The sequence below is a fragment of the Abramis brama genome (assembly GCF_963993115.1).
Source record: "Abramis brama genome assembly, chromosome: 5".
NCBI lineage: Eukaryota > Metazoa > Chordata > Actinopteri > Cypriniformes > Leuciscidae > Abramis > Abramis brama.
Window position 1 is genome coordinate 36,774,889 of NC_139967.1, and position 26,787 is coordinate 36,801,675.

Here is a 26,787-nt window from a genome sequence, read left to right on the forward strand (position 1 = left end):
CATGTCTCGTCTTCATGCTCTATGTTGACTATGGTTTCAATAATAAACATACATTTGCATAAAGCATCCATATTTATCCATGCCCATGTTGATTAGAGTATTACAGACTGCTGGCCCTGGGCTTTGCTGGCCTTGCTCTGCTTCTCATTCATGGTATGGATTTAAATTATACTTCATTGCAACTGCATAACCTAAATCGTCTACTCCGTCTGGAATCCTCCACATTTGATTTGTGTACTACTCTCGGAATTGCACGTCGTACACGTTATATCCATCGGTCTGCTAAATGTAGATGGCTTTATAACTACGACTCCTGTCTCTCAATACCTGTGATCCTGTCGCCGAGATCGGAGCGTTACTATAGTAACGATGTGACTCTCCACCGCGCCAGGACTCTCATACCCCTAACCAAAGATGTGACCTACTCGTCGCATGTTCCCCATCGACACAACTGCGTGCTTTTGAACACTCGTTCCCTGACTGGCAAGGGTACACTACTGAATGAAGTTACAACTGAGAGAGACCTGGATTTACTCTTTCTGACTGAAACCTGGCAAACACCTGACGATTTCGTTGAGCTGAACCTTTTAACCCCTGCTGGATATAGTTATCTGACAAAACCTCGACTTAGTGGTAGAGGTGGTGGTCTGGCAGTGATCTTTAAGAACAATTACAAAGTGACTAAATATGACATTCTTGATGTTCCAAGTTTTGAATGTATTTCACTTCAACTTGCTGGCCCCGCTCCGCTTCTGATTCTACTGATTTATAGACCCCCTAGAAACAACCCAAACTTCTGCTCTGATCTGACTGAACTTCTCACTCTCGCTTTTGCCCGGCATAATAGAATAATGATGCTTGGTGACTTTAATATACATGTTGATTCTGATTGTACTGCTGCAAAAGACTTTTTGTCTGTTCTGGATTATTTTGAAGTATCTCAGCATATTGACTTCCCAACACATTCTCACTCTCATACTCTCGATCTGCTCTGTACTGTTGGTATTGACAATGTGCATGTTCATGGTCATAATCTGGGCATCTCTGATCATAAACTAATTATCTTTGATTTCTCACTCCATCCATCCATCCATCTTCTACCGCTTATCCGGGACCGGGTCGTGGGGGCAGCAGTCTAAGCAGGGATGCCCAGACTTCCCTCTCCCTAGACACTTCCTCCAGCTCTTCCGGGGGGACACCGAGGCGTTCCCAGGCCAGCCGGGAGACATAGTCTCTCCAGTGTGTCCTAGGTCTTCCCCGGGGTCTCCTCCCGGTGGGACATGCCCGGAACACCTTCCCGGGAAGGCGTCCAGGAGGCATCCGGAAAAGATGCCCGAGCCACCTCAACTGACCCCTCTCGATGTGGAGGAGCAGCGGCTCTACTCTGAACTCCTCCCGAGTGACCGAGCTTCTCACCCTATCTCTAAGGGATCGCCCAGCCACCCTGCGGAGAAAGCTCATTTCGGCCGCTTGTATCCGGGATCTTGTCCTTTCGGTCATGACCCACAGCTCATGACCATAGGTGAGAGTAGGAACGTAGATTGACCGGTAAATCGAGAGCTTCGCCTTGCGGCTCAGCTCCTTCTTCACCACGACAGACCGGTACAGGGACCGCATTACTGCAGAAGCTGCACCGATCCGCCTGTCAATCTCCCGTTCCATCCTTCCCTCACTCGTGAACAAGACCCCAAGATACTTGAACTCCTCCACTTGAGGCAGGAGCTCTCCACCAACCTGAAGCGGGCAAACCACCCTTTTCCGACTGAGAACCATGGCCTCGGATTTGGAGGTGCTGATTCTCATCCCAGCTGCTTCACACTCGGCTGCAAACCGTCCCAGTGCATGCTGGAGGTCCTGGTTTGATGAGGCCAGCACGACAACATCATCCGCAAAGAGCAGAGATGAAATCGTGTGGTCCCCAAACCTGACCCCCTCCGGCCCCTGGCTGCGCCTAGAAATTCTGTCCATAAAAATTATGAACAGAACCGGCGACAAAGGGCAGCCCTGCCGGAGTCCAACATGCACCGGGAACAAGTCTGACTTACTGCCGGCAATGCGAACCAAGCTCCTGCTCCGGTCGTACAGGGACCGGATAGCCCTTAGCAAAGGGCCCCGAACCCCATACTCCCAGAGCACCCTCCACAAGATGCCGCGAGGGACACAGTCGAATGCCTTCTCCAAATCCACAAAGCACATGTGGATCGGTTGGGCAAACTCCCATGAGCCCTCCAGCACCCTGTAGAGGGTATAGAGCTGGTCCAGTGTTCCACGACCGGGACGAAAACCACACTGTTCCTCCTGAATCCGAGGTTCTACTATCGGCCGGATTCTCCTCTCCAGTACCCTGGCATAGACTTTCCCAGGGAGGCTGAGAAGTGTGATCCCCCTATAGTTGGAGCACACCCTCCGGTCCTCCTTCTTGAAAAGAGGGACCACCACCCCGGTCTGCCAGTCCAAAGGCACTGTCCCCGACCGCCACGCGATGCTGCAGAGGCGTGTCAGCCAAGACAGCCCCACAACATCCAGAGACTTGAGGTACTCAGGGCGGATCTCATCCACCCCCGGTGCCTTGCCACTGAGGAGTTTCTTGACTACCTCGGTGACTTCAGCTTGGGTGATGGACGAGTCCGCCTCCGAGCCCTCAGCCTCTGCTTCCTCAATGGAAGATGTGACGGCGGGATTGAGGAGATCCTCGAAGTATTCCTTCCACCGTCCGGTGATATCCCCAGTCGAGGTCAACAGCTGCCCACCTCCACTGTAAACAGCGTTGGTAGGGCACTGCTTCCCCCTCCTGAGGCGCCGGACGGTTTTTTTTTTTGCCTCCACAACCACCCGGGCTGCAGTCCGCTTGGCCCGTCGGTACCCATCAGCTGCCTCAGGAGTCCCACAAGCCAGCCAGGCCCGATAGGACTCCTTCTTCAGCTTGACGGCATCCCTTACTTCCGGTGTCCACCACCGGGTTCGGGGATTGCCGCCTCGACAGGCACCGGAGACCTTACGGCCACAGCTCCGAGTGGCCGCGTTGACAATGGAGGTGGAGAACATGGTCCACTCGGACTCAATATCTCCAGACTCCCTCGGGATCTGGTCGAAGCTCTGCCGGAGGTGGGAGTTGAAGATCTCTCTGACAGGAGATTCGGCCAAACGTTCCCAACAGACCCTCACAGTACGTTTGGGTCTGCCGAGTCTGTCCAGCTTCCTCCCCTGCCATCGGATCCAACTCACCACCAGGTGGTGATCAGTTGACAGCTCCGCCCCTCTCTTCACCCGAGTGTCCAAGACATACGGCCGGAGGTCGGATGAAACGACCACAAAGTCGATCATCGACCTCCGGCCTAGGGTGTCCTGGTGCCATGTGCACTGATGGACACCCTTATGCTTGAACATGGTGTTCGTTATGGACAAGCTGTAACTAGCACAGAAGTCCAATAACAGAACACCACTCGGGTTCAGATCAGGGGGCCGTTCCTCCCAATCACGCCCCTCCAGGTGTCACTGTCGCTGCCCACGTGGGCGTTGAAGTCCCCCAGTAGAACGACGGAGTCCCCAGTCGGAGCACTTTCCAGCACCCCTCCCAGAGACTCCAAGAAGGCCGGGTACTCTGCACTGCCGTTCGGCCCGTAGGCACAAACAACAGTGAGAGACCTATCCCCGACCCGAAGGCGCAGGGAAGCGACCCTCTCGTTCACCGGGGTAAACTCCAACACATGGCGGCTGAGCTGGGGGGCTATAAGCAAACCCACACCAGCCCGCCGCCTCTCACCATGGGCAACTCTAGAGTGGTGATTTCTCACTCCCCATTGTAAAACCTATAACCAACACTATTATATCCTACCGAAATCTGAAAACTATAACTGTTGACAATTTCTCCGCTGCCATTGGTGTTTCTGCTCTTTCTTCCTCACTCAATCTGCTGTGTCCTGATGAGATAGTTTCTACCTATGATAAATCGATTGGTGATGTATTGGATGAGCTTGCTCCTTTAATAACTAGAACTGTTCCGTCTACTCATTCCTCTCCTTGGTTTACCCCTGAGCTCAGAGTTCTGAAAACTCAATGTAGGCGTCTTGAAAGACTCCACAACAAATCCTCCCTTCTTGTCCATGCCATAGCCTTTTCTGATTCAGTAGTGAAATACAAAGAAGCACTTAACATTGCACGCTCTAACTATCTTTCTACTGTTATTAACAAAGCTAAATGCAAACCTAAAGCTCTTTTCACAGAAATAAATAAACTGGTCAAACCGTCCACCGTAGCTCTTACTGGTTCTGCTGATCTTTGTGAAAGTTTTCAGTCTTTTTTCCTACAAAAAATTGACAACATTTATCAGTCGTTTTCTTCTACTGCCGCTACCCCTTCAACTCCATATTTGATTGGTTGTCCGCTAGACACTTTTTCACTCACTAATACATCTGTGGTTGAAAAAATTATTAACAAATCAAATTCTACCTCCTGTACACTTGATCCTATTCCAACATACACTCTAAAAACTAATTTGTCTTTACTCATTCAACCTATTACCCACCTTATTAACAGGTCTCTTGCCACTGCCACTGTTCCGCTTAATCTGAAAGTAGCGGCCATTACTCCAATCCTCAAGAAGCCCGGCCTCGACAACGCCATTCATAGCAATTATAGACCAATATCAAACCTCGCTTTCGTTGGCAAGCTACTTGAGAAGGTAGTTGTGGCACAACTGCAATCACACTTAGAGAGACATAATCTCTTTGAACCTCTTCAATCTGGTTTCCGTACATACCACAGCACAGAAACAGCTCTTCTAAAAGTACTAAATTATCTCCTTCTGGCTTCTGATTCTGGTGCACATAGTATCCTGGTTCTCCTTGACCTCAGTGCAGCATTTGACACTGTGTGCCACTCTACACTTATCTCACGATTGTCTGCAATAGGCATCACGGGTGCGGCACTTCAGTGGTTGACCTCGTATCTATGTGATTTGTGATTTGTGATATGTGATCTATGTGACAACAATTTGTTAAGATAGGTAAGAATCGCTCACGCTCTGTTTCTCACGGTGTGCCCCAAGGCTCTGTACTTGGTCCGCTTCTATTTCTAATCTACTTGCTACCGTTAGGCCAGATCATCAGACAGCATGGCCTCAATTTTCATAGCTACACTGATGACATTCAAATTTACTTCACGATCAATCCCAACTCATCTTTTCCACCCTCTTCAGTTATCTCCTGCCTCCACGAACTTAAAACATGGATGTCCTCTAACTTTCTACAGCTTAATGCTGGTAAAACCGAAATCCTGTTGATTAACCCTAGATCACAGAGCTCACCCAGACATGACATTTTTATCGATATAGATGGTATTGAGATTAGGCCTTCAAAAACTGTACGGAATCTGGGAGTTTTGTTCGAACCCACGCTCTGCTTTCACTCACACATTAGTCAGACTGTCAAATCATGCTTCTTTCACCTGCGGAATATTGTTCGTATTCGCCCCTCTCTTACCTTTATAGATGCGGAAACTGTCATTCACGCTTTCATCACTTCCAGATTGGACTTCTGTAATTCATTATACAGCGGACTACCCACCAAAGCAATACACCACCTTCAAATGGTACAAAACTCTGCTGCACGAGCCCTCACATATAATAAAAAATCTGCCCATATCACTCCTATCCTTCACCAACTGCACTGGCTTCCTGTCATAAACCGCATCCAATTCAAACTGTTGGTCCTAGTGTATAAAGCATTACATGGCCCGGCACCCAAATACCTTGTTGATTTGGTACAGCCATATGTTCCAACTCGGGTCCTTAGGTCCAGCACTGAAAACCTACTCGTGGTACCCCGGGTCAGACTCTCTACGGTGGGCGGTAGGGCTTTTAGTGTTGTTGGCCCTAAGCTTTGGAATAAGCTGCCCCCGAATCTTCGTGCGACCGACAACATCTGGTCTTTCAAAAAACAACTTAAAACTCATATCTTCAAGCTTGCCCAATAAATAAGCATCCTCGACACTGTTTTCTCTGTTCTCCACTTTCTCAGCCCTATTTGCTATATGCTAATATGTTTTCTTTGATTCATGTCAATTGTTTGTCTGTTATAAGCAGATGGCCTTTGTATCTGTTTGCTTGCTGTTTGTTTGTTATTTGTATTGCATTGTGAAGCGACCTTGGGTTCTTGAAAGGCGCTATAGAAAATAAACATATTATTATTATTATTATTATTACAAACTTGAAAAGTATTAATTTAAGGTATATTTAGAACAAATAAAAGATGTGAATTAAATGCGATTAATCGCGAGTTAACTCATGACAATCATGCGATTAATCGCGATTAAATTTTTTAATCGATTGACAGCCCTAATATATATACACACACACACATACATATATATATATATATATATATATATATATATGTCAGTAACTTAACCAACATAATGTACTAATAAGACCAGACACTGTCGGGTCTATCAGTATAGGAAAAATATAACCGGCCAAAGGCGGGTTTTATAATAAAATGTATATAAATATAACCGGCTAAAGGCGGGTTTTATAATAAATGTACACTCACCTAAAGGATTATTAGGAACACCTGTTCAATTTCTCATTAATGCAATTATCTAATCAACCAATCACATGGCAGTTGCTTCAATGCATTTAGGGGTGTGGTCCTGGTCAAGGCAATCTCCTGAATTTCAAACTGAATGTCAGAATGGGAAAGAAAGGTGATTTAAGCAATTTTGAGCGTGGCACGGCTGTTGGTGCCAGAGTATTTCACAATCTGCTCAGTTACTGGGATTTTCACGCACAAACATTTCTAGGGTTTACAAAGAATGGTGTGAAAAGGGAAAAACATCCAGTATGCGGCAGTCCTGTGGGCGAAAATGCCTTGTTGATGCTAGAGGTCAGAGGAGAATGGGCCGACTGATTCAAGCTGATAGAAGAGCAACTTTGACTGAAATAACCACTCGTTACAACCGAGGTATGCAGCAAAGCATTTGTGAAGCCACAACACGCACAACCTTGAGGCGGATGGGCTACAACAGCAGAAGACCCCACCGGGTACCACTCATCTCCACTACAAATAAGAAAAAGAGGCTACAATTTGCACGAGCTCACCAAAATTGGACAGTTGAAGACTGGAAAAATGTTGCCTGGTCTGATGAGTCTCGATTTCTATTGAGACATTCAGATGGTAGAGTCAGAATTTGGCGTAAACAGAATGAGAACATGGATCCATCATGCCTTGTTACCACTGTGCAGGCTGGTGGTGGTGGTGTAATGGTGTGGGGGATGTTTTCTTGGCACACTTTAGGCCCCTTAGTGCCAATTGGGCATCGTTTAAATGCCACGATTTACCTGAGCATTGTTTCTGACCATGTCCATCCCTTTATGACCACCATGTACCCATCCTCTGATGGCTACTTCCAGCAGGATAATGCACCATGTCACAAAGCTCAAATCATTTCAAATTGGTTTCTTGAACATGACAATGAGTTCACTGTACTAAAATGGCCCCCACAGTCACCAGATCTCAACCCAATAGAGCATCTTTGGGATGTGGTGGAACGGGAGCTTTGTGCCCTGGATGTGCATCCCACAAATCTCCATCAACTGCAAGATGCTATCCTATCAATATGGGCCAACATTTCTAAAGAATGCTTTCAGCACCTTGTTGAATCAATGCCACATAGAATTAAGGCAGATCTGAAGGCGAAAGGGGGTCAAACACAGTATTAGTATGGTGTTCCTAATAATCCTTTAGGTGAGTGTATATGTGATTATGCACAGTGACATAATTTGTAGACAAGACCAGACACCGTCGAGCCTTAATCATACCGAAAATACCTTCGCCTGCAGGGAAGGTATCTCCATATTATCAAACTTCATAAATGTGGAAGGCGAGGACCAGTCGGCCGCCTCACAAATATCCTGAATGGGAAAACCAGAGGACCAAGCCAAAGACGAGGCCATGCCTCTAGTCGAATGAGCCTTGATACCTATAGGGCAAACCTGACCCACTGAGGTATATGCCATAGATATGGCATCCACTATCCATCTAGACAGTCTTTGCTTAGTGACTGGATAACCCTTAGATCGGTCACCAAAGCAGACAAAGAGCTGTTCTGATTGTCTAAAAGACGCAGAACTCTCCAGATAGATTCTCAGTGCTCTGACAGGGCAGAGTAGATTAGCTTCCCCATCCTCAGCAGAAGGGGGAAGGGCTAATAATGTGATACCCTGTGCTCTAAACGGCGTTGAGAGCACTTTGGGTACATAGCTATGTCTGGGTTTGAGGATGACCCTGGAGTCATCCAACCCAAACTCCAAACATGAAGGGCTCACGGAGAGGTCCTGCAGATCTCCCACTCGCTTGATAGATGCCAGTGCCAGCAGGACAGCAGTCTTTAGCGAGAGAGGTTTAAGATCAACCGACTGGAGCGGTTCAAAAGGTGGACTTTTCAGGGCCCCAAGGACCGTGGAGAGGTCCCAAGATGGCACGGATGGAGGTCTGGAGGGGTTCAACCTCCTAGCTCCTTTTAGAAACCATACCACCAGGTTGTTTCATCCTAGTGATTGGCCAGCCACCGGAGCATGATGAGCTGCAATGGCTGCCACATACACTTTGAGTGTGGACGGGGAACGGCCCGCGTCCACCAGCTCCTGTAGGAAGGAGAGTATCACAGATACCTCACATGACCCTGGATCAAAGAGTTTTTTCGAGTACCAGCTGGAAAACCCTGACCACTTTAGAGCATAAAGGTGCCTGGTAGACGGGGCCCTAGCCTCAGTGATAGTGTTTAAGACCTTCTCAGGAAGGTCCCTGGGTACCCGTTTAGGGGCCAGACATGGAGGGCCCATAAGTCGGGTCGCAGATACCATATCGTCCCGTTGGCCTGTGTGAGGAGGTCTTTCCTCAGCCGAACAGGCCAGGGGACTCTGTCCGATAACTGAACCAGCTCTGGATACCACGGCCTGGATTCCCAGAGGGGGGCCACTAGGAGGACTGGGCATCCACTCTCCCTGACCTGTTAGATGACCTGGGGGATCATTGAAACGGGGGGAAACGCATAAAGGGCCAGAGATGGGCCAGCGCGTCCCTGTTCTTCGAGAAGAACTCTGCGCAGTGGGTGTTGGTTCTCGAGGCGAAAAGGTCAACTTCGGCCTCGCTGAACACACTCCATATCAGACTGACTGTCTGTGAGTTCAGGGACCACTCGACTAGGGGAGCGTTGCCCCGTGAGAGCATATCCGCACTCAGATTCTGAATGCCAGGGATATGCGCTGCCCTCAGATAACTCATATTGGTCTGTGCCTACAAGAGGAGGTCTCTCGCTATGGCGTACAGGTTGCCTGACCTGATGCTGCCCTGGCGATTTATGTAGGCCACCACTGACGTGTTGTCTGTGCGGACTAAGACGTGGTGACCTTTGAGGTTTGACAGAAATGCTTTGAGGGCCAAACAAACTGCTTTCATTTCCAGACAGTTGATATGTAATCTCTGCTTCGTGCTCGACCAGAGGCCGGAGGCAGGCTTGCCCTCGTGCAGCACTCCCCAAACTAGGTTGGATGCATCTGTAAAAAACACTTTCCTCCTAGAAACTACTCCCATGGTCACACCCTCGTGGTACCAGTCCTGAGCCCGTCAGGAAATCAGAGTCCGTAACAACCGTGATTCACCATGATTCACCAGACTGCCTGACTGCCATGCATGGGTTGGCATGCGGCGTTTGAGCCAGTGCTGCAGTGGGCGCATGCTCAGTAATGCCATACGGAGTACTGACGATGCTGCTGCCATGAGACCGAGAAGTTTGTGAAATTTCTTTAGAGGTGCGCGCTCGCCCACCTTGAATGAGGCTGCTAGCGTTCGCACAGAGAGCGCGCGCTCTCGTGTAAGCCGCGCTGTCATCGTTGTAGAGTCGATAACTGTGCCCAGAAAGACCGCACTCTGGCTGGGGGTCAGTTTGCTCTGGTTACATTGATTTTGAGACCCAGACATTTCAAATGGCCGAGAATCAAATCCCTGTGTGACAGTAGCTCGGTTCTCGACTGGGCCAGCACCAGCCAGTCGTCGAGATAATTTAGACATCACTCCCTGACATCACTCCCTGATGTCTCAGGGGAGAAAGCGCTGCATCCATGCACTTCGTGAATGTACGGGGTGCTAGGGATAGACCGAACGGCAGAACGGTGTATTGATAAGCCTGACCCTCGAAGGCGAATTTCAAGAATGGCCTGTGACGAGGGTTTATCTGAATGTGAAAGTATGCACCTTTCAGATCCACCGTAAAAAAACAATCCCCTGGGCGAACTTGCGCGAGGATATGTTTGGTAGTTAACATTTTGAAAGACCGTCTCATGAGAGCCTTGTTCAAATTTCTCAAATCTAGTATGGGTCTGAGACCGCCGTCTTTTTTCGGGACTAGAAAATAGTGGCTGTAGAAACCCGAGTGTTTTAGTGCGGGGGGGACTAGCTCTATCGCCCCTTTTGCTAACAGATTCTGTATTTCGGCACGAAGCACGTGACCCGCGTTGCTTCTCACCGAAGTCTCGACAACCGCCTGAAACTTTGGGGGTCTGCAAGCGAATTGGAACGAGTAGCCTCGCTTTATTGTGTTTATGACCCAACTCAACACATCGGGGATGGCTTGCCAGGCCAACGCCGTCAAACCCAACGCCCGTATGGGCTAGGGTTTGACACAAAGTTTGGGATGGGCCGCCTAACACAGGGGGACCTGATACCCTTACATTGTGATTTGTGCACATACTGAGTGTTGGACTGACTGTACAGGCTTTTGTCAGTGTAACAACTGGGAGGGGGCCGCCTAGTGAAGGGGGACCGTGAACCTGTGTGTTGTGATTGTGAAACATACTCTTTTTGTGCTTTACGTGGGTCGCCCTGAGAACGGCATTTCTTTGTAGAGGCGCGCGCAGTGCAGCGGGCCTGTTGACAATAATAAAATCTCCAGCCACCTGAGTTAGACAGGGAGCTGTGAGAAGTGTCATGGGATTTTGAGCAGTGACTATCTGTGGTGGCGCACGCTTCATAGCGAGCGCACTGACTGCAGTGATAGTGTGCGGCATGAGTGGCGCGCGCATGTAAAGGGCCTAATGACTGATTTGAGAATGTTCCCAGCCACCTGTGAGCGGGGGCTGTGGGGGAACATTTATTTCTCACTCTGTTTGAGCTGCTGTGAGAACAGCGATAGTTTGCAGTGGTGCACGGTTTAACAGGCCCCTAGACTGCAGCTATAGCTCTGTTAGAATCGTGATTTAACATGACTAGCTGGCCATGCTTCATCCAATTGCACTCGTGCTGGGTTTAGATGGGGGGCGGGGTCAAACGTTGAGCCTGACCAACCCCTTTCCCGGACGTTGCCAAAGAGGGCGAGTCACGCGGGGGCGGGGCCGGCGTGAACTCGTTCGCTTTGGTGAAAAGATTCAGTGCAGCCGAGATTCGAACTCAGAATCCACCACTGACAAGGGGGGATTGACAGAGAAGAACTCTTAAAGTACTTAGAATGGCGGCTTGTTCTTGCAGTGAGAGAGTCATCAACTCCCACCGTGCAAGGATAGCTTGAGGCAACACACACTGCGAGCTAACTATCAGGCTGATATTTGGAAAAGATGTTTAGAAAAGGACCCACAAATGCCAAGCCCTGTTGGCAGAGGATGGAAGATGGAGACAGAGGAGGAAGGTGAACAGTTGGTGCTGCACTGGATGGAAGGCCAGCCAGCACCTGAAGCTGTCCTGGATCTACTCGCCTGCAACCGCACAAAAAATGTTTCACTCCCACGATGTATGTGTCTTGCAAATGGCCTAAGGTGCACAGACATGTGTAAACTGACAGAGTGTGAAAACCAGGTGACCTGTGTAGAAAGTTCAGATGAAGACGAGGACGACATGGAAAATGATGATGATTAGATAATAAAATAATGGACATCAACACAGTTACACAACATACAAACCAGTCTTTGATTAAATATATTCACTTTACAACCTGTTTCTTTATTGACTTTTACAACTAATAGGTCTCCATCCTATTTGTCCATTTTATTCACTCTATTCTATTTTGAAGACTTGTGCTGGCTGCACAAGTCTAATTTAAGGCTCTCACAAATAAATAGTATGGGTATATTATACATTTTCTGAGTCATCAGAGTGCCTTGAGTATTGAAGTTGTTGAGTTTTGTGTCCGTGGTGTTCTTTCATGCCACAGGGATAAAAGAAAGCATACAGTTTAGGCGGAAATTGTGAAACAATGTGTGTTATTTCTGGTTAAAAGAAGTCATGTGACCTCTGTGTTTGTCAGACAGATTCAGTACTGGGCTTAAATGAAAGCCTAAAAGGTCCCCTTTCCAACGATAGCACCATATTATAGAATATTGACAATATCCTAGATGAGCCTAAACCAGATATACACCAGATTTCAAAAACGGAATTTATTTTAGGGGGTTAGTAACTTCATAAGCTGAAAAAAGTGATTTCGCTACCACCCCTGCACTGCTATCGTGATTTTTCTAATATTAGGGGTGTATACCTTGCCAAAAAACAATGATAGCATTTGTCCCCCCGATGATACCGATCAACCCCCCAGGCTCATGGAATATTTTACACTCTCCTGACTTCAATCTCCCCTTCTTTTTACAGACATGCGCCAGACTGGGGGCAGTCCTGTCCCAGGAGGTGGAGGGAGAGGAGCGGCCGGTGCTGTATCTCAGTCACATTTTCTCAAGGAGAGAGACGGGGTGTAGCACAATTGAGAAGGAATGTTTAGCTATCCATTGGGCCGTTCTCACCCTGCTGTATTATATCCTGGGATGGGAAATGACTCTCTGTTCGGACCACACGCCTCTGCAGTAGCTCCACCACATGAAAGATACCAACGTGTATCTGGTATTACAGCCCTTTGAATTCAAGGTGGTCCAAAGGTCCAACGGATACCTCCAGATACCAACTGGGGCACAGGCTGTGGTGGACTTCCTCTCCAGAAAGGGGGTGTGCGGCGAGGGAGGCGTGGTTCAGCTGAGTCTTCAATGGTGAAGCGAGTCAGGAGACAAGCAGTGCGGTCAAGTGCAAAGCAACTAACACCTGTGTCTGATTGCAGTGATTGCCATGGAGAGAATAAAGGCCGACAGCTTGATAGGCCACAGGGAGAGGCCGGTGGACTCAGGAATGCACACACTTGTGCGCTTGAAAGCGGAACTTCTGAAGAAATTGATTTATTGTAAGGAAGCGCATGTTGCACTGTTGTTTTTGGATTCTGTTTGATTACGCACTAGTGCAGTGTTAATAAAGAGGACCAGAGTCCACCTTAAGCAGACCCTGACTTCTCATTTCAAAGACCTTTTACAATGAGCAATAGTAATAGTAATGCTTTAATTAGCATGACCCAGTAATTTATAAATAAACATAGTAAAAGTTTAATTTATGATGGCTTAAATGTTGAGGAAACTTGTCTGGTGGTTTACCAACCTTTGCTCTCTGGCGGAATACTGTTGCACCAAGCTTGCATGCTGTGGAAGTGACGCTTGAGTGCTCTGTGTGATTGGACTCACACCACACCTGTAAACCAGACTACATGACAAAGAACAACATTTTTATTATGTCACTGGAACTTTATTTCTATTGCATGTTACCAGAACAGGCTCCAGCATCCCCACAACCATATATTCGATTCGGAGAATGGATGAATGGATATTACAAGATCAGATTGGAATAGAGTCATTTAAATTTATCGAAAAAGACAACCGGTAAAACCTGCCAGTGAAACCAGAGGCTCTAAGGGCGGGCGTACACGGTGCGAGTTCGGACACTCGGGAGGTCGTGAGATATTGCACACGTTGCGAGTCAGTTTAACTGAAAATCGCGTCAGAGCAGCTGGTACACCTGTCCTGCACGAATTTTATCCCAAACCGGCAGCAATCAAGTGAGCTTTCGCGCTAAACACAGAGACCGTCAATGTTGCATGCAGGCAAAGCTTCATATAGAAAAATTACAGAAATGTGTGTGCAAATGATTTGTTGAAAAGCAGAGAACAGTGGCCATTCCTTTCAACATAAAAAATAGAGACACCAGCCACCATAGTCACATGTTTGCTGGGAGCCAGAGCGCCTGACATCAAAGCAAATTTAAAAGTGCTGGCTAATGCTAATCGTAAATTCTCTAAGATTATTATTCACGTAAGCACTAATGATGTTCGACTTCGCCAGTCAGAGATCACCAAAATCAACGTTAAAAAGGTGTGTGAACTCGCAAGTACGATGTCAGGCACAGTAATTTGCTCTGGCCCCCTTCCTGTTCGCAGGAGTGATGAGATACTTAGTAGACTGTGCTCACTCAATGGTCTGTCTGATGTCCGCAAAATAATATAGAATTCATAGACTATTGGAAAAGTTTTTGGGGCAGATCTGACCTGTTGAAAAGAGATATGAAGAGGTATTCATCCCTCCTGGGATGGTGCTGCTCTTCTCTCTAGTAATATGGCACATAGACTTAGCCTAGAGCTCAAACATGAATTGGGGCTTAGGTCAGAAATAGGGCTAACACTTTTGTGAAAAAATCCAGTTAGATTTTTGAGACATAAGTGTTAATTGAATCGACTGTAAAATCGATTTTCCATGTCTAGAGACGTTTGCATTTTAAACGCCAAATATAGGCAAATCCACGGACAACTAACAGGCATTAGGACGAACGTAAAGAGGGTGCTTGAGACGCGCACAAGTCAGCAATATTTCTGATGATTTATTGGTGTGAAGTTTCATGCACAATGACAAACAGGAGTGCAACATTCTCGAAAAACAATAAGCAGAGTGGACTGCCATAACATTAATGAAAAACATTACTGCAGGCTACAGTACTGAAACATAGCTGTGTTTACGATTAGAAATGTCAAACAAATTTCACCTACATAGGCGATTGTAGACCGTAGCCCGAATCTGTATCTGTATGCATGAGACTGTCTGAATACCGGCAGAATTCACATTTTGTAGTAAAAAAAGACACATTATGCAGAAGTATAATTTGCTGTTATGTGCAAATCATACTATTCCCTATTTTCCTTTTTCGAAACATGGGTTGGTCCGATCGATTGTGCAATCGATTTTCCACGTAAAGTGAGAGTCCTAGTCAGGAAGCAGACAGACTGGCTAAACTGACCGTCTGCTAGCTGTCTCATGTCACCAAGGTCAGATAAATCACATCACATAGAGACTCTTTCACCTAGATATCATTGTATATATAGACTGTGTCTGTTCCCAGAATTAGGACATACAAAAAACTCATAAACCCATTTAAGGGTCAATTTTTTATTGATGTTGCTGAATATTCGATCCCTTACTTCAAAAGCACTTATTGTTAATGATTACAGATTATAACCTAGATGTGCTGTGTTTGACAGAAACCTGGCTAAAACCAGATGATTACATTACTTTAAATGAGTCCACCCCCCAAGATTACTGTTATAAACATGAGCCTCATCTGAAAGGCAAAGTGGGAGGTGTTGCTGTAATTTATAGTATTATCTTCAGAATTACTGAGAAGTCTCGGTTTAAATATAATTATTTTGAAGTGTTGGTGCTTAATGTAACACTATCTAGTGTAAATGATAAATCAAGTTTGAGATTTGTGCTGGCTACTGTCTACAGGCCACCAGGGCACCATACAGACTTTGTCAAAGAATTTGCTGATTTTCTATCAGAGTTAGTACTGACTACAGATAAAGTCCTAATTGTTGGTGATTTTAATATACATGTAGATAAAGAAAAATATGCATTGGGATTGGCATTTAAAGACATTCTGAACTCTATTGGAGTTAGACAACACGTGCCAGGACCTACTAATTGTCATAATCATATTCTAGCTCTAATATTATCACATGGAATCAATGTTGATGCTGCTGAAATTCTACAGCAGAGCGATGACATCTCTAGTCTTGTGTATACTTAATTTAGCCAAGGCTGTAAAGTCGACTCCATGTTACAAATATGTTAGACCTATCACTTCTGCCACTAAAGATTGCTTTATTAATAATATTCTAGGGCTGGGCGGTATATCGAGTTTCGATATATTTTTTTGAAACGATATGGAATGAGGCAATTTATATCGATACAGTAGTACGATACAAGCACATCTGAAAAATAGCGGAGGATGCAGTGTGAGCTGCTGCAGTGAAAGTACATAGTACAATTTGTCCTGAACATATTATATTATATTATATTATATTATATTATATTATATTATATTATATTATATTATATTAAGGGCTTCAAAATAACTGGTAAGATATAGTTAACAAGTTTAAAGCAGCTTGCCCTGCAGATGCTCTGACAGATACTGTTGCTGACTGACAGATACATACTTGTGCTGTTGAATGCGTTTGAGATGTGGTGCTTTCCTCCTCAGTGCTTAACTAACATTTCACTAGTATATTATCTATCTGTAAATGTTAGAAAGTCGAAACAAATATGTCCATTTCACTGTCAGGAGAGGACTAGTCTTCAGCAAGGGAATCACCGCTAAAATTCAAGCTTCCGTGAATGAGCACCACCGCTTGCATGCGCGCCAAGATGGAATAGTAGTGCAGTGATATACATATTGCTAAAATATTTGTTGTTGGAGACAATAAATGTGCTATATGTGGAATTTTAAACCTACAAGTATATTTTTATGAAACTGACCATTATAATTAGGTAATCAAATGCATGCTAATATAATTAGTTTGTATTTTTTTTTTTTTTTTTTTTTTTTTTTAGTTTAGCCTTTAGTCAATTTAAAAACAAAAGCATTATTTTTGTTTTTAGCCTGTAATGTTGCAATGTTAAAATGTAATGTGATTTTAACTACCTTTTTGCACATAATATATTGCATAGCCTACATTACATTCACTATATTTGTTTCCATATCCTTCAATATCAACATTGTTTGTAGGATATCATTGGGCAGGATGTGAAATATATATATATATATTTTTAAATAATAAATATTTTCTTTATCCAAATAGAAAAATGTAGAACGTACCAAGATATATATCGTATTTAACCAAAAAATACGAAATACGAGATATGAATTTTTGCCCATATCGCCCAGCCCTATAATATTCCTGATCAGTTTCATCTCCTCAGCATCCCAGATAGCTTAGAAGAACTCGATATTGTGACAGAAACATGTGTCTCTCTCTCTTTTCCAGCACTTTAGACACAGTTGCTCCTTTGTACTTAAAGAAGATTAAAGAAAATAGAAATTAATGAATTAATGAAAAATAAATCTTCAACCCCAGACGTTTCCAAGCAGCACAGCAGTAATGACTTTATGAACTTCTTTACTTACAAGCAGGGACGTGCACAGGGGGGTTGCTCAGGTTGCCCGGGCAACTGCCCATATGCCCTTCTCGACTCACTTTGCCCTTCCGAGGGGGAGAAAATAAATAAATAAAAAGTACAATGGAGGCAGAATTTCACGTAGGCCTAGATAAAAAAATTTTTTTTTTTAAAACCGCAAAGCCTCATTCACTTCCATTCGGGCACCGAAAGTGAAAGTCAGTGGGGGAAGGGCAAACTCTGTTTACGTGGCTGCAGCGCTGCACGCGACCGGCACCTGAGCTGAGCCTGCAGGAGCTAGAAGGAGATTGTCACGGTTGTCAGACGACTCAACGTTGTCGGAAAAGGTGAGTTTGTGATGTATAACAAACGAACGATCATCATCAGGGTTCCAGACTGCGACCATTTTTGGAGAATGTGCGAGTTAAAATTTGATGTGGTCGCATTTGTGCAAGTGCATGGTCATGCATGTAGGCTACTACTCTTAAATTCACGCATGAATTTTCCTGCATTGAACTTGTTTTAGCGCCCGCCAAATTGATTTTTTGTCCCGCCAAAGTCTTATTTGATCGGTGAGTAATGTAGATGAACTGCTGCGCTTGTGACAGGAACAAGCAGAGAGAGAGAGAGAGAGAGAGAGAGACACCCGGTCGCGCGCGCGCACTCTCTCTCTTCGGAGACAGGCGAAAGTGTAAACAAGACACCGTCTCCAAACTAAGCACTGTCTTGCTCTCTCTCCCTCGCACATATTAATCAAAATAAATCAACACGGTGGTAAAAGGTCGGAAGACCAAAAGTTTCATGTGGGGCATGTGGGGCATTTTTTTCCTGAAATACCGCTGGGTGTGAATTGTGCTAAATAAGTTGCCTTATCTTCTCTGAAAAGCGTTCCGGACATTCAGCGGACATAAAACAACACTTTAATAAAACGAAAAAAAAAAAAAAAAAATATCCAGTGATGAAATGTTTTCTGTGTTGACACAAATCTTGGATGTCCATGTCCTTCTGCTGGGATAATCGCACAACGCGCATGACACGTCCAATACGCGAACTAATGACTCCATTGAACCGATTTATTTTAATGAATAGTTAAAACAACTGATCTTTCCAACAGTGAACTCAGGAGACGTCTGAATCGGTGTATAACTAATCAGTAACACTTTACAATAAGGTTCTATTTATTACATAAATAACATAAAAAGTACAGTTTGCTTACTCAAGCTTAAGCTTTAAAATAAATAAAACCATTTGTTTTTTAAAAGGCATATTACTACATTTTTCCACACAGTGCTATCAAGAAGAATCATTAAAGAATCGGATCAATAATCAGAATCGTTAGTGGCATTATATTGATAAAATCTGTGTTATTATTAGTAGTAGGCTAGTTAAGGTGATTGCGTGCTGTATTTCAGTGTTTTACTTCTTTGTGTATATATATTTTAATAAAGACCCTGTTATTCTCAGTCCTTCATATAGCCTGTGAGTTTTTTCAGGGGTGCCCTTTTTTCAGGTCAGAGCAACTGCCCCTCAAAATTCCTGTGCACGTCCCTGCTTACAAGATTGATAATATCAGGGAGAAAATTATAACTATGCAGCCGTCTACTACAGTATTGCATCAGGAAGTGCATTGTAGTCTCCTTGAGGAAAAACTTGATTCATTCATTGCTATAGGAGAGGAAGAATTTTCTAAACTCCTTAAATCATCTAAATCGACAACATGTATGTTAGACCCTATACTGACTAAGCTATTGAAAGAGATGCTTCCAGAGGTCATAGATCCTCTTCTTAATATCATTAATTCATCTTTGTCATTAGGGTACATACCAAAAACTTTTAAGCTGGCTATGATTAAAACGCTTGTTAAAAAAACGCAACTTGATCTCACAGAGTGAGTCAATTACAGGCCAATCTCAAATCTACCTTTTCTGTCAAAGATACTAGAAAAGGCAGTATCCTCACAACTATGTTCCTTTTTAGAAAGAAATGGTATCTGCAAGGATTTTCAGTCAGGATTTAGACCGTACCATAGTACTGAGACAGCTCTCATTAGAGTCACAAATTATTTGCTCTTATCATCCGATCATGGTTGTATCTTGCTATTAGTGTTACTCGATCTTAGTGCTGCATTTGATACTATTGACCACAACATTCTTTTAAACAGACTCGAAAATAATGTTGGCATTAGTGGAATCGCATTAGCATGGTTTAAATCATACTTTTCTGACCGTTATCAGTTTGTAGCAGTAAATGAAGAGATGTCTTATCGATCAAAAGTTCAGTATGGCGTACCACAAGGCTCAGTACTAGGACCATTGCTGTTCACTCTGTAAATGGGAGATTTCATTAGAAGCATAGCATTAGTTTTCACTGTTATGCTGATGATACTCAGCTCTATATTTCTGCACGCACTGACGAAACTTACCAATTCACAAAATTAACAGAATGCACAGCTGATTTAAAAAAATTGATGACTAGTAATTTCCTACTACTTAAAGGGATACTAGCATTAAGGATGCTACTCAGGATTTAGCATTAAGCTTTGTATTAGTAGAAAACCTGTAGTATTTTCGAATTACCGTTCTTTCCACCCTCATATCCCCCTGAGAGGAGAGATTTATGTATTTTTTGTCTGGAAAAAATCCTCCGATGACGCAAAAATCGTCATTTTGCGTCATCGGAGGATTTTCTGGCCAGAGGCTAAAGACTACAGCCAGTAGTAGGGGCTGTTCCGCATGTGTTCAACCCGCCCATAGAGGGTGGGATCTCACTCACAGAATGTACACACAGTCAGCCGTCTTTCTTTGGAAGCTAAGCTAGCAGGCTCTTGTTCTGTGGAGAAAGCTGAATAGTAGGAGAAAGCTGAGTAGTAGGAGAAAGCTGAGTAGTACGGGTTACCATCCTCCTTTTCCCGGACTTGTCCGGCGGGCGAGATCGTTCAAAATGTCCGGGATTCGGCTTTTGCTTTCTGCGGTCGCCATTCATTGTTTACATGCACACCTCTTGTTTCAATCTAACTGAATTCATTCCGATCGGTGAATCTGAATGTAGTGTTTACATGAACGCTGAACAAGTGATCGCAGGGATTAAAGTTCTCCGTCGCTACGACGGATTTCCGTTAATTGCAGCAAGTCTATGACGGATTTCCGTCAATTGCAGGGTTTCAGTCTGTCCTTAATGTCTTAAATTCACTTTTCATAATTTTAAGGCCGTAAATAGGTTTTCATTTCTCAAATAGTGTAATAAATGTCTTAATTTTAGTTTGAATAGGTCTTAAATTAAAGAGGCTACATGCGATTTTCTGAAATTTAAACTCGCGACTGACACCTGTGGCCAAAAAACGGAACTGCTCTTCCTTTCTGCTCGCTCTCGTACGTGCACACTTCACAAGTCATCCGCTGCAAAGAAGTCAACATTATGTTTACAGAGGTAAGAACAGTCAAATACATATATTGTTTGAGAAACTAAGTTTGTTTGCTGACAAACGGTGGTGGCAGAGTGATCTGAAACGTTTAACATGAACGCGCTTGACGCCACATCCGCAGACAGCGCGCGAAAAATCCGACCCGACAGAAAATAGGAAAAATAGGATACAGGCTTATAGGTGCACCCACTGTGAGCTGACAAGGTGTCAGTATGCTCATCAGGAGATGTTTGAGTCATAAATGGTCAAATAAAAAGGGTATTGTTACGTTTATTTTGGGGGAAAAGTTGCATGTAGCCTCTTTAAGGAAAGACGAGGTGTATTCACCCTGCTGAGGGGGATGTGATCAAAGCCTGGAGTGGAACAAAAGCACGTTCCTCTCTCCACTCTAAGCATACTGTAATCACTTCGCTCATGGTCCACTCCGGGTTTTCAATTACCGCTCACGGAAAGTGCATGTCAGGCTACAGTTGAGCGCTGAGGTAGAACTATATTTCAGTTACCATGGACACACTTATAATGCAGGTAGGGCTGGGCGATATATCGATATAAAAATATATCGATATATTTTTGAAATGCGATATGGAATTAGACCATATTTACGCTGTGATCCTTGCTCCCCGCGCCCCCACTCCTCCGCTCCTCCTTTTCCACTCTGCGTGCGTGTTTAGAGCATGTTATGTTATGAGAGGCGAATCATCATGACTACTTCAGAAAACCCAGCACAATAGGAACTACCAGGCAGTGACATAAGTGTACGCTGAAATAAAGTTTTTCACCTCAGGAAAACGGACTTTCTTGTCCTGTCAGCCGTTATCCTGTTCTCGTAGCGCACACTCATTGCACGCGCAAATGCGGCGGCGCGCGCTGTATCGCCTCACTGATCAAGTGCAAAAGAAACTACGAGCATGCAACGCCGTTACGTTGTAAATTACACGAAATAAAAGTAATGCAGGTATGATTTTCATTCTATTCACCAGGAGCAGTTTCCATGTTTCATTTATTGACAGTTATTGTTAATATTGTGTATTCACCATGGTAACTGTCGTTTCCATATTAACCCCAAAATGCCACTATTTTTCTTTGTTATTTTTAATATTTTTAAATGACTGTAGTGGCTCATACAAACATTGTATTAACAAAAACTAGTTTGGGACTGATATTTAATAGCTTTAGCATAATGTTTATTTATTAGTAGCCTACTAGTCTTTACTTACAATTCATATTCTGTGAATTGTCATATTCTTACAATTTATGTTAAGTAAAGGGGAAAAGTACTTGTGTGTTTTAACAAATTTTGTGTAAACGTGTTATAATTTGCCTATATATAATATATAGCCTATATATATATATATATATATATATATATATATATGTGTGTGTATATATGTAGCCTATGATATATATAGGTAAATTATAACATGTTTACACAAAATTTGTTTATATATATTCAATGTAAACTTTGATAATCATAATTAATAAATCACAATTACAATTCAAAGGTAATAATCGGCAATTATGATTTTTGTCATAATCATGCAGCCCTAACTTAGGTGAAGAAACCTGTTTATTATTTATTCATTTGATTTTGCAACTGTTCACTGATACGCCTACTGGCAATATTAAAGCGGTTTAAAATGTCTCCCCTTAAAACGCTATTGGTCTTGACTATTTAAAAAGGTAAAGGAATATGACTTGGCCTAAAAAAATTTCAGTCAGAAGAATTTTTTTCACTTTAATCCCTGTGATCGGTTGATGTGCGTTTTAACACTGCTAAGAAAATTCCCGTTCCTCCGTGAGAGATGCGAGACCAGCGCGTCTCAGTAATGACGCCACCGGCCTCGCGCCGTTCTCCCGCGGCCGTCAGCCTCGTCCTGCTCGCCACAGTAAACATAATGAATGGCGACTGTAGAACGCAAAAGCCGAATCCCGGACATTTTGGGCGATCCCGAAATCCCAGGCAGACTCATCACGGAGACTCACTGGTTGCCTAACCTTGTTGTTTTCAACTGCGCTCTCTTACCGGTAGGCGTGGCCTCCTAGGGCAGCGAAGCAAGTGCATTCTGGGAGTTGTTGTCTTTCATCCACATAAGCCAAAAATACATTTTCTGGCTTTTCTCAGTCTAGAAAGCTCCAAATTAAAAAATTTCTTCACATTTCTTCTACATAAATGGCCTATTTTAAATACACATTCATCTTTCCAGAGGTGAAGTACCCTTTAATTCTGAAAAAACAGAGATTCTAATTATTGGACAAAAAACTTCCTCACGTAATAACCTAGAATACTGTCTAACACTTGATGGCTGCTCTGTCAAGTCTTCGTCGTCGGTTAGGAACCTGGGTGTGCTCTTTGATACCAATCTTTCATTTGAAAGTCATGTGTCTCGTATCTGTAAAACCGTGTTTTTCCATCTTAAAAATATATCTAAATTACGTCATATGCTCTCATTGACAAATGGGGAACAATTAGTTCATGCGTTCATGACATCAAGGCTAGATTATTGTAATGCTATTATGGGTGGTTGCCCTGCACGCTTAATAAACAAACTACAGCTGGTCCAAAACGCAGCACCTAGAGTTCTTTCCAGAACCAGGAAGTATGACCATATTAGCCCCGTTCTGTTAACACTGCATTGGCTCCCTTAGCCTGGCAAGCCAGACCTACATCAAGATGTTAGGTCTGGCAACTCACCATAGACACGGCTCAATCCGAGGGGCGGGATAAACGGCTGTCTTTCAAATTCCCTCTGCACGCAATAGGACAGCGCTTCAACCAACCAGAGCGTTTTCCCAACAGTGGTGCTAGTTGATAGATTCAACTTTTGCCATATCTGGCCGGCAAAACTACGAACACATCTTCCTTTTTTTAAGAATGACTTAAGTGCCGTTCTTTGCTATTTTCTCAAAGAAAAACTTAACTCCAAGTCAAATTTAGGTTTTTGCAGCTCAAAAGTCAATGGAGAGTTGCTAGACTACCCTGGCTGCAAAATACATTTTGCTGCCGCTAGGGTGCATCTAGATTTCTAGGCTATGGCTCCCTATTAAACATCGTATAAATTTTAAAATATTGCTGACTACTTACAAAGCACTAAATGGTTTAGCTCCCCAGTACTTGAGTGAGCTCTTAACGCATTATAGTCCTTCACGTCTATTGCAATCTCAAAATTCCGGCCAGGTGATAATACCTAGAATATCAAAATCGACTGCTGGTGGTAAATCCTTTTTCTATTAAGCACCAAAACTTTGAAACAGTCTTCCTAACATTGTTCAGGAAGCAGACTCTGTCAGTTCAAATCTAGACTAAAAACACATCTCTTTGACCCATCATACACATAACACATTATAGACTAATACAATTCAATGTTAGGCTGCATAGATTAGGTCAGCCGGAACTGGGAACACTTCCCATAAATCCTGATGTATTCATTGCATCATAAGAAGGATGGCGTCTATGCTAACATTAGTCTCTCTGTTTATCCCGAGGTTTACCGCAGTCCGCCGGATCCAGGCCGTATCCAGATCTGATGAAGGACCTGCGCCTGGACGCGACGACAACGCAGTCCTGAAGTGTCAACTAGTCTCTCCCCTGTGAAGGCCTCCTTCCCTATCCCTTTACCTCTGTACAGATAAAAACATTGTCAGGATAATTCCAGTTCACGTGGCAATGCGGAAGCGATACAAAATTCTGTATTATAAATTTTAAGGCCAGAAAAGTAGTTTGTTGAGGGTTGGTTTGTAGGGAAGGACTACACTCCTGCGCACATTCAAACGCGCATACTTATAGACTGAACTCGTAATACGCATGTGCACGCCATCAGCGTTCTCACTGGTTTGTGTTTTTAAAGTTTGCGTAGAGAGAACTTAAAGAGATTTTATTCTTTCTGTGTTAAATTGTATAATTTGTTTAGATATTGTAGTGTTTGTAAACATAATGAAAATATTATTAGACCTTTTTAAATGCTCTTACTTATATTTCACATAGACCAATAGCTCTGCATAGTTATATATTTGTTGATATTTTTAAGAATACATTTTAAAACTTTTTTGTTCATGATAGCTGTTAGTAGTCTCTAATGATAAGATTTTTGTGAGTTTGTTGTCATATTTTTTTAAAATACATCAAGTTGCCCCTAACTTTGTTTTTTGTTTTTCTATCTCTGCTCATATTTTAATATTCATTTGTTGGTATATTGAGAGTGTTGTAGGCCTGTGTTTTATTGATTGTTAACTCCCCACTTCCCACCCTCTACACTCCCACTTTTCCACTGCTTTACACACCCATTTCATGAGTCTTTTTCAAATCTGAGATTTGAACAACCAGTGCTAAAACAGGGGGGTTTCATGACCCTTTAAAAAGTATCTGACCGTTTTGATGTGGGTAAAGGACAGGGTGGTGGGATGATGAAGGAAAAGCTCTGTATCTGTGGAATCTTCTCCGCCATTGGACACCTCCACTGAGAGAGTTACTGGGTAACCTACAGCGCTCACTACAATATCACTGGAACACAGATTAAAATATACAGTGCCATCAAATCCTTATAATATATAATTAATAGTTAGTTATTCATCAATGCTCTGTCAACTTTGCAGCTGTCTTGATGGTTAGACATGGATATGTACCAGATTGCTAACTAAAAAACCCTCACAGATCATTATTTCAAGTCATTTTAAGTTTGATTTGGGTGTGACATAATGCAGTGATATCTACATATGGGTGAGAGGTTAACTTTTTTATTCATTGAGCTACTTTTTTAATCCAACTGATTTGTGGAAATGGAACACACAAATATGAGAGGAATTATTTATCAAATTAACAGCACATTAGGCCAATCATAGCACAATGAAGACATTGCCTCTTCTCACATTACTTTTTCCGAATAATTTCCAATTACCCCACACCAAACCCATGGCACACATTAAGGGGCTCTATTAAAACTCAACGAGCACAAGGGAGGCAAGAAAGCTGCTGCCTCCCACTGATACTGATTACTGCTGGTACTATATAAATTACTATAGTAATATTTGTGATTTATACATTGTTTAATCTCATATTTTGTAAGAGGCACTGCCACCCAAACTCGGATAAAACACCCATGTTTTCTACAGTACGTAAAGTTTTGATGCCTGACTTCACTAGCATGTAAAATTCCAGATTGCCAGATTCACAGAATGTGAATACTGTACATTTACTTTAACATTTTTTTGTGTGCAAAGTTTATATGAACAAAACTGGCCATCATATCATATTGTTCTCTTGGAGGCATCTATAACAAAAATTAAATGTACACTAACCTCATAAATGATAGAGACACATTTAAATCTGATATACACACATGATCTTCCCCGCACACTTTCTCCAAAACCACCTGGAAAACACAAACATATTCACTAATAGGGTATCATGTAACATCCCAGCAGAACATTCCTCTTAGTAACCACCAGAGGGCGACCTCTCCACAATAATAAACTTTGTGCTTGGTTCCTGTCACATGCCACCTGCTTCCTATTTAAGGGCCTCTCTTCCTGTCATTCCTTGCAAAGAACTGTATTGTTTGCTTTGTCTACAATTCTAAATGTTTCTTCTATGGTCGTTGTCTCACCTGTTTTGGGATTATCTGCTTTGTTATCTGGTTGTGTTTTTGGATTTCAGTGTACTGATTGGACTGCTTTACTGTGCATGACCTCTGACTGTCAGACCTGGCAATTGTCGTTGTTTCCTTTCAGTCGGGTGTGTTCGACATAGTCGACTGATTGGAATCACGCTAAGGAGCCTGTTATCTTCGAGTATTGTAAAAACGAGCCAATGGACGTTGGCGTGTGTGAATCGCATCACACGCCCCGCCCCGCAGCGTGGGTATAATTACGGAAGTGGATGCACGCACCAGTTGTCTTTCGCTTGTGCTGCCGTGTGTGCAGTCATCGCTTCCTACTGGTGAAGGTTGCGATCGAGCCATTCCTCCAGCTGATATGAAGATAGGCTTCTAAGTGAGGCCTGTTCTTCATTGTACTCAAACTATAGTGAGTTAGACCATCAGGGATCTGTGTGCTTGATTCAGGCCCTTTTTCAAGC

At 43.5% G+C, this 26,787-nt stretch overlaps 1 protein-coding gene across 4 annotated transcripts in view; it reads right to left on the reverse strand.

The window, feature by feature from the left end:
• Positions 1 to 26,787, reverse strand: part of LOC311082458 (integrin alpha-X-like) — a 176,126-nt gene that overhangs the window by 28,835 nt on the left and 120,504 nt on the right. For 3 of the 4 annotated variants that reach the window (XM_084113304.1, XM_084113305.1, XM_084113302.1), the window contains 3 exons: positions 26,010 to 26,083; positions 25,083 to 25,215; positions 13,455 to 13,556 (listed from right to left, as the gene is read on the reverse strand). In XM_084113304.1, the coding sequence (XP_083969430.1) occupies positions 13,455 to 13,556; positions 25,083 to 25,215; positions 26,010 to 26,083 (309 nt within the window). The remainder of the gene's footprint in view (positions 1 to 13,454; positions 13,557 to 25,082; positions 25,216 to 26,009; positions 26,084 to 26,787) is intronic. The other variant, XM_084113303.1, reaches the window with a different exon arrangement.